The sequence below is a fragment of the Mastomys coucha genome, unplaced genomic scaffold (assembly GCF_008632895.1).
Source record: "Mastomys coucha isolate ucsf_1 unplaced genomic scaffold, UCSF_Mcou_1 pScaffold3, whole genome shotgun sequence".
Lineage (NCBI taxonomy): Eukaryota > Metazoa > Chordata > Mammalia > Rodentia > Muridae > Mastomys > Mastomys coucha.
In genome coordinates, this window is record NW_022196909.1 from 42,325,800 (window position 1) to 42,334,667 (window position 8,868).

Below are 8,868 nucleotides of genomic sequence, written 5' to 3' on the forward strand. Positions count from 1 at the left end.
AAACTCAAAGAGATCCTCCTGCTTCTGCCTCCTGAATGTTGAGATTAAAGGAGTGTGTCACCAAGCCAGGCCTGCCTTCGTTTGGTTTTGCAGTGCTTTGAGACAGGTTTGCCTGTGTAGCTCAAGCTGGCCTCCACCTCTCCCCCGGAGCGCTGGGTGATGGCAGTCATTGTGCTAAGCCCTCCTTCTTCTGAATTTACTTACTAATTAGAGAAATCCAGGTGGAGCCAGGCATCCTGTCGTTGGAGGGAAGCTTGCCTGAGGCCTTTTCACCTCTGTCTCTGGTTTTTTTTTTTTTTTTTGGTTTTTCGAGATGGAGTTTCTCTGTATAGCCCTGGCTGTCCTAGAACTTACTCTGTGTAGACCAGGCTGGCCTCGAACTCAGAAATCCACCTACCTCTGCCTCCCAAGTGCTGGGATTAAAGGCATGCGCCACCGCTGCCTGGCTTCTGTCTCTGTTTTTTAACACACACACATCATTCTTTTGAGAACAGGGTTAGAAGTCAGTGCTTCTTAGGACCTGGAGTGGTTCATGCTTCTTACTTGCAGATTTTTCTCATGTTGGATCCCATCCTTTAGAGCAGATGCCAAGCTCTCCGAGCAGTGCCACTGTGTCACTGGTATCCTGGAGTGAGTTGAGAGCGGGAGTCTCACACCGGAGGAGATGGGAGCATGGTGCCCCAACGTGTGCCTTCAGGTCCCTGTTGGAGCCTCTACCCTACGTACCATTTCTCAGACTAGAAAGAGCCATGCTCCTACCCAAGGCTGTTAGGACCCAGCGCAGGGCAGGTTGCTTTCTGTACCCTGCGCTCAAGCTTCCTGACATTCTCTTCTCCAGGAATAAAAAAGTTGCTGAGGACATCCCAGGGAGGCAGGGTACTTCTATGGAGCATGCTCTGTGGAACCGTGGGAAAAAAGCTGGTGTGAGGACAGGGAAAAAGCTTGGTCTGCAGATAGAGAGAGGGGTCTGTTTCCTTGGAAATAATGGTTCTTGAGCCTGGAGAGATGGCTTAGCGGTTAAGAGCACTGACTGCTCTTCCAGAGGTCCTGAGTTCAAATCCCAGCATCCACATGGTGGCTCACAACCATCTGTAATAAGATCGGATACTCTCTTCTGGTGTGTCTGAAGACAGCTACAGTGTACTTACGTATAATAAGTAAATAATTCTTTAAAAAATATATAGAAGTAATGGTTCTCAGGAGCTAGAGAGATGGCTCGGTGGTTATGAGCATTGGCCACTCTCCAGAGGACCAGGGTTCAATTCCCACCACCAGCTTGCAACTGTGTGTAACTCCACAATCTGACACTCACGCAGACGTGCATGCGGGCAAAACACCAATGCATATAAAATATTAATTAATTGATTAACTAATGGGTCCCAAAGACTGCTCAGCAGTTAGGATCACTGGCGACTCTTTCAGAGGACCTGGTTCAAGTTCCAGTACCTTTACTGCTGACAAACATCTGTAACTCCACTCCTAGAGGATCTGGCACCTTCTTCTGGCCTCCTGGGGCACTGCCTACATGTGATTCACAGACATGCATGCAGGCAAAATACTGATGCACATTAAAATAATAATGAAGGTTAAAAAGTTTCCATGAACACTTTCATCCACTGTGGCTGAAATGGTGTATCGCACGGGCCGAGCATGCTCTGAGCAACAAAAAGGAGTTCCTTTTGGGACTGAACAACCCAGAGTTGGCTCTGTGGCCCATAACAAACTTTTTGTTCAAAATGTGTTTTCAGGCAACAGGAAGCGCTGACGTTGCCTCGGTCCAGCACCTTGTGTGCATCATGAGTATATAAAATTGACTGCTGCGTAATAGGATCCATCCCCCAGTATGGAGGATGGAACCCAGGGGGCTTGAGCACACAGTATTCTTTAGAGCTACACAGAGCTCCAGAAGAAAGAGCACAGTGTGAGATCAGAGGGCCTAGGGGACCACAGCCATTAGCTAGCCCGCCGACTCCAGAGGGTCCAGGGGACCGCAGTCTTTACTCTCCCGACTCCAGAGGGTCCAGGGGACCGCAGTCTTTACCGACTCCACTGGATTCCCTCAGGTCTCCTAGTGCCCTCTGGTCCTCCACTCTTGGCTTTATGTTGGCTTTTCTTATCATTCATAGAGAACTAAAGTGAAGTCTGCAAATGTGTGTTTTACTAGCCTCATAAGTAATTTTAAAACAAAGATGGATTTTTCTTTGGCTCTCTTTAATAAGCAGATTTTCATCTTTGAGTTGGTAGTCTGTAAGGACTGGCTTTGCACTGAAGTTTCTATCACTGTTTAACAAATGTAGGTTAAAAATAAATTCTGTGTAAAAATAAGACAGTCCCGAGAGCAGCTAAGTAGCTAAGCTGCCAGGGGAGTTTTGAGAATTAGGTTGTTTTTTACAACTCAAAACAACCTTACCCAAGGACTTGCACTTTAAACCCTGGTGATTCTGAGCTGGCTTTTAAGCCCCATTTTCCTCGTCTTGCAGGAGGGTGTGAAGACAGAGAATGACCACATCAACCTGAAAGTGGCGGGGCAGGACGGCTCAGTGGTACAGTTCAAGATCAAGAGGCACACCCCACTGAGCAAGCTGATGAAGGCCTACTGCGAGAGGCAGGTGTGTGCTGGCCAGAGGAGCAAGCCCTTGAGGGAGGGGAAAGGGGGAGGGGGGTGGAGGCGGGGAGGTATGCTTGTGTTGCAGGCTTACCCTTGCTGCCCTAGATCTTGGTATCTGCATGTCCTTATAGTATGTCTCTCCCTGGGCTCCTGCACATGGATAGGTGGATCTTGGGCTTTAGCAGACTCCAGTGGGATTTGCTTCCTGATAGACTTATCATAGCGGTGGCCACACTCCTGTAGGGCCAGCACAAGGCTCTGGTGAGGCCCTGTGGTGTGCTCAGATGTGGATCAGTGCTGGTTCGAATTTTTCTTTCTGGTATCCATCCAATTGTGTTTGTGTATGCTGCCCTCATTGGTGATTTGATATTTTTTAATGTTATTTACGAAAGTGAGGAAACACAGGACCCTGTCCCTTCATTACCATTTCAAAATAGCAAGCTGACTAACCTTGTCCCTAATAGTGACCAGCTGGGTTATCAGTGTCACCGTGAACTCATGGCTCTTGTAAACACTATCCTTGGGTCTGTCTATCTAGTCATTCTTCTTTTTTTTTAGATATATTTTATTTATTTTATGCATATGAGTACACTCTGTAGCTGTACTGGTCAACCTTGCTCACTCCAGTTGGCCCTGCTTGCTCTGGCCCAAAGATTTATTTATTATTATAAATAAGTACACTGTAGCTGTCTTCAGATGCACCAGAAGAGGGAGTCAGATCTCATTATGGGTGGTTGTGAGCCACCCTATGGTTGCTGGGATTTGAACTCTGGACCTTTAGAAGAGCAGTCGGTGCTCTTACCCACTGAGCCATCTCACCAGCACCCCCATCTGTTCATTCTTATTAAGGGCCTTTTGACAGGTGGGTACTCTATAGCCTGCCTGGAAGTCCTTGGTCTTGCTTGCTCCTCTGTTGTCTGCCTCAGTGGCTGCCTGGCTTGCTGCACATATCCCTAGGTGCCAGTTCCTGTCTGAGCCCTGCCCTTTTGTGAGGGTAGTGGCATCGCTCATTGCGGTGGTACGAGGTTGCGTTGAGCTCTTGCCCACACAGCTGTGTGCTGCCCTTTGATTTTGTTGTAAGTACTCTGAGAGCAGTGCCGTGCCGGCTCCTTTCCCACATCATGAGTCCTGCAGATGGAGCCCTTGGTCTCCTCTCTCCTGAGTTTTGACCTCAGACACTTCTCACCTGTGAAAGGTGAGACGGAGCTTTCCAATGACGCCATGTCCCCCTGTGCCCTCTCAGCTGAGTCAGCTGCGGCTGCTGTGCGCCACCACTTGGACTGCATATGTGGAGGCGCGCTCCTTGCCTGCTGGGGATGTGCTAAGTCTGCTGTGTTTGCGTGGGCTTCTGCTGCGACGCTGTGTTGGAGGGCACATACTAGGTCAGCTACCTCAGCGTTCTGGGGTGGCCTGCTAGGCCCCACCCGACCCACTATTTGTAGGTGAGGCTGTCTGCATACCCCACAGTCTTGGGAGAGTCACTCTGGAGACTTCCTTTGTCTCCTCTTGCATCTCTGTGTTCATTGCCCATTTCTGCAGTGGAGCATCGTCTCCTACATCTGACAGGGACTTGCGCATCTGGCTGCATGTAATAGTCTAGGCTGAGGCGCACTACTTGGGAAGTTGCTGTAATTCTCTGTCAGCATCCTGTGTTTTGGAACATAAGTGACAATTCTGATTCTCCGGTGTGAGGTCTCAGCAGGGGCTCAGGAGTATACCTCCCACTCTGGCAGGCTCTTCCCGTCTGTAGACTTGCCTGTACCTGTCCTTGCTTCTGTGGAGGCAGCAGTCTGCCTCTGCTTCTGGGAATACCCAGTCCCCCGCAGTCAGCCAGTCTGCATGCTTGCCTGTGATCATTCCCTCCTTTAGATTTATCTATTTATTTATTGTGTATATAATATTCTGCCGGCCTGCATATCAGAAGAGAGCACTAGATCTCATTATGGATGGTTATGAAGCACCACGTAGTTGCTGGGAATTGAACTCAGGACCTCTGGAAGAACAGTCAGTGCTCTAACCTTCTGAGCCATCTCTCCAGCCCTCCAGAAGTGCTCTGTCTGCTTCTGTTTGTGTTTTTTTTTTTCCCCTAGTATACATGTACACACACACACACACACACACACACACACACACGTTTTTAACCTTTCTAAAAGTTTTAAGTGTACATGTGTTTTTAACTGCTCCATATCCTTCCTTTTTTATTGAAGAAACTTGAAGTAATAGAATTGATATTATAGAGGATTTGCTAATAGATTTGCACGGATAAGTGGGGTGCCAGCCAGGCCCGTTAGAGAGTAGAGAAACCGAGCATGCTAGGATGTGTTTCTTCTCAAGGACTATTCGACCTATTCTCACAACCAAGGAGACAACCCCGACTTACAAGCAGCTGTTAGACCCATACCCGTCAGGTTACTTGCATCAAACAAGGCAGCACAGGGGACTGAGCAGAGCCACACCCAGTGCTAAGTCTTGGCAGTAAAGCTCCCCATTCTCTTACTGAGAAATGCATAGTGTGGCTAGGTGGGCAAGATTACCCCAGGTGAGAACTATTCGAAAGAGGACAGCGCCGTTGTACTTAAAAATCATTTAATTCTGGTGATATGTATGCCATATCTTTGCTGCGTAAACCTCCCGTCTGCCCAAGTGGCCAGACTTGCAGTCTCCTGTCTCTGTTTAAATTGTTCAAAGTGGAACCTGGGCCTGGGATCTGAAAGAGATTTAAGGATGCCATTGTGTGTGGAATTAATAAATCTATGGTGTATGTAAGTTAACAAAGTCTTCTGTTTGAGGCCACCTCTGCTTTGGGCATTAGCCAGAGTTGGATTCATGCTATTGTATTAGAGCTTTCCCCTCATCTCTAAGTGTGTGGAGTGGCTTCTCACTGGGAAGGCATGCCACTTCTGTAACATGCATGATGCTCTCTTCTTCTGGACTGTTCTCACATATCTGAGTCTTTCCTTACACACACACACACACACACACACACACACACACACACACACACACACACACACACACGTTTCTGCTTGTATTTAAGAGTGAGGCAGTGAACCTCTGTGAGAAAGAGAAGTGCTGTGTGTTTGGGTGGACGAGGCAAAGGCAGTATATCCACAGGGTGCTCTGTTAGAATTGGGGTTTCTGGGGGACCCAGGTGCTGCTCTGAGAGGCACTATTTCCTGAGGAAGATTGCTGTCAGACTGCATGCAGCATTGTGGTACAGCTGGAAGACTGAGGGGTTTTTGAGGCACATTGGAGATGCTGGCTCTTCCTGGACAGCCACTGGTCATACCTGTCCGAACAGATCTCCGAGTCCACATCTCTAGAAAGCACTGCTTATTTCTGTGAGAGAAAACTTCTTGGCCTCTGGGGGTTGTGGGAGACTTTGAACCCTTGGAGATTTATGATTGAACTTTTTTTAAATTATTTTTATGTGCATGGGTGTTTTTGCTTGCATGAATGTCTGTGCACTATACACATGTCTGGTTTTCACAAAGGCCAAAAGAGGACATCAGATCCCCTGGAACTGGAGTGACAGGTGGTTGGGAGCTGCCATTTGGGAGCTGGGAAACTGGACCTGAGTCCTCCGCAAGACCAAGTGCTCTTAACCTCTGAGCTAGCTCTTCAGCACCTCCATGTGAACTTTCAAAAGTTTACCCAGGGCTTCCTGGTCTTAGCATCCGGGCCCTGAGACTTGTGGCTCCAGCACCCATGAGATTGCAGTGTCTCTAGGCTCCTGGCTTCAGACTCCAGCCAGCAGAGACCAGTCGTCTCTGGGCTTTTTCCTGGAGGCCGTGCCTTTCCCTCTGTAAGCAGTCACAGTTCTCCGATCTGTTTCAGGGACAGCAGAGCTGCCAAGGTAGAGGCATTTCTGCCTGGTGGTGCTGACCTGCTTCCTCTGACAGGCTGAGACCCAGTGCCCTCGTTTCATGGAAAATGCCTTTCTTTCCTGTGCTCCTCGAAGCCTTCCTGATTATGGCACTGGTGATCACCTGACCTGTTTTTCTCTGGGAACTTTCCAGAGAAGGAAATGGTACTAAAGTACAGAAGGGAGGAACTTGGCTCAGCTTTCCTTCTGAGAGGAAGTGAGAGGCAGAGTTAGGACAGGCAGGCCTAGTGTTAGAATGAACTGGAGACCTCTGACTGGGTTAGTGTGGGGCAGCACATGCTGTAGATTGTGGGCTACCAGGGCTCTTTGTGTTCGGCTGGGTCATGTGTGCCTATGCAGAATGCTCATATTGTCGGTGGTTCTGAATATATATCTCCAGGTTAAACTGTGTTATCTGGGAACATCTAATGCTTCTCCTTCCTTTTCCCCAGGGCTTGTCAATGAGACAGATTCGATTCCGGTTTGATGGACAACCAATCAACGAAACAGACACTCCAGCCCAGGTATGAAGTGTCTGCACCATTTCTAGTATTTATCTAAACAGTGTCGGTTTGGGGCACTGTTATTTGAGAAATGGCTTGTTTTGCAATGATTTTTTTCTTTTAATTTCTTTTATGTTTATGGGCATTGGTGTTTTGCCTCTGTGTATATGTGAGGCTTTTAGTCAGACCTTGGAGTTACAGACAGTTGTGTGCTGGGATTTGAACCTCTAGGTGAACACTCAGTACTGCTAGCTGCTGAGCCGTCTCTCCAGCCCTGCCACAATGATTTTGATTTAGATTTTGATACTTTGAGATTGAGTTTTTCAGATGAGTGGTAGTCAGATGTATCTTTGCTGTTTAGAGCTAGAGTCCAAGTATAGGACCCGTACCCTCAGGAATCCACTGTGTGGGCTGTGGTAGAGTGCGCAGCTCCTCTGATCCTGAAGGCTTGGTGCTAACCATTTGCCCTTCATTGGAGTTATTTTACTTTTAAAATTTTTAATGAAAAATTAAAATTTTGTGAGGGCTGGATAGTTGGCTCAGTGGTTAAATGCACTTTTTTCTTGCAAGGGACCTGGGTTCAATTCCTGATACCTCCATGGCATCTTACAACTGTTTTTAACTGTAGTCCTAGGAAATCTGATGCCCACTTGTGGCCCCTAGCATTCGGCACACAAGTCATACACAGACTTATGTGCACATAAAAATTAAAAAATTTTTTCTTTTGGATTGGGTAGCCGTGGTACACGCCTTTGATCCTAGGATTCGGGAGTCATAGATAGGCCATTCTCTTGAGTTTGAGGTTAGCTTGGGCTACAAGAGCAAGTTCTAGGATAGCCATGGCTACACAGAGAAATCCTGTTTCAAATTTGTTTTTCTTGTGGGATTGGAGAGATAGTAGTGGGGAAGAGCACCAGCTGTTTTTCCAAAGGACCTGGGTTTGATTCCCAGCACCCACATGGCACCCCAACACTTCTGTAACTCCAGTGTTGGGGGGGACCCAAGAACCCTCCATGCATTTGGGGCACATAAGCTCACAGAACTACATATACAAACACATAGAAACAAAAGATAAATGAATAATAGATATATTTTTTGTGAGTGTAAAATGTTTATCTAAAAATGCTGGGGCTGGTGAGATGGCTTACTGGATGAGATGCTTGTTACGAAACCTGGTGACCTGAGTTCATGTGAGTGCTTCCTCCCCACCCCCACCCCTGCATTAAAAATGTATTCAAGTATTTCTTTTCTTTTTTTTTTTTTTTTTTTTTTTTTTTTTTTTTGTATTTTCAAGACAGGGTTTCTCTGTGTAGCCCTGGCTGTCCTGGAACTCACTCTGTAGACCAGGCTGGCCTCAAACTCAGAAATCCACCTGCCTCTGCCTTCCAGGTGCTGGGATGCCACCACCGCCCAGCATGTATTCAAGTATCTAAAAGTGCTGATACTGCAATATTTAAAATAGCATAAGTGTACAAAGTGTACTGTGTGGCTGATGAGTCTGTCTCTAATGACAACATTTCTCTCTCAGCTCTTAGCTCTGACTGTTCTGTGAATCTTGTCAGAAGTTGGGTGGATAAGTCATTACTGTGACCCCACAGTAGCCCTCTTTTTCTCACATGCTGCACTCCAGCCAAGGTGACTGGGCTGTGTCTAGTGTAGGGAAGCTGTTTGGGTGTGTGGTACCATTGTGAACTCACTTCTGACATTTCCTGTTTCCTCTCCTGGGCCCGCCTTGGCAACTTGAATAGCTGGAGATGGAGGATGAGGACACCATTGACGTATTCCAGCAGCAGACAGGAGGAACAGCCTCCCGAGGGAGCGTCCCCACACCCAACCGTTGTCCTGACATGTGCTATTGAGCGGTGACCATGCAGCCACACCAGTCACACAAG

At 47.5% G+C, this 8,868-nt stretch overlaps 1 protein-coding gene across 3 annotated transcripts in view; it reads left to right on the top strand.

Annotated features, from left to right (window-relative positions):
- Positions 1–8,845, top strand: part of Sumo3 (small ubiquitin like modifier 3) — a 10,406-nt gene extending 1,561 nt beyond the window's left edge. For all 3 annotated transcript variants that reach the window (XM_031348281.1, XM_031348279.1, XM_031348280.1), the window contains exons 2-4: positions 2,481–2,609; positions 6,926–6,997; positions 8,725–8,845. In XM_031348281.1, coding sequence (XP_031204141.1) covers positions 2,481–2,609; positions 6,926–6,997; positions 8,725–8,835 — 312 coding nt within the window. In that variant the 3' untranslated portion in view covers positions 8,836–8,845. The remainder of the gene's footprint in view (positions 1–2,480; positions 2,610–6,925; positions 6,998–8,724) is intronic.
- Positions 8,846–8,868: the final 23 nt, after the last annotated feature.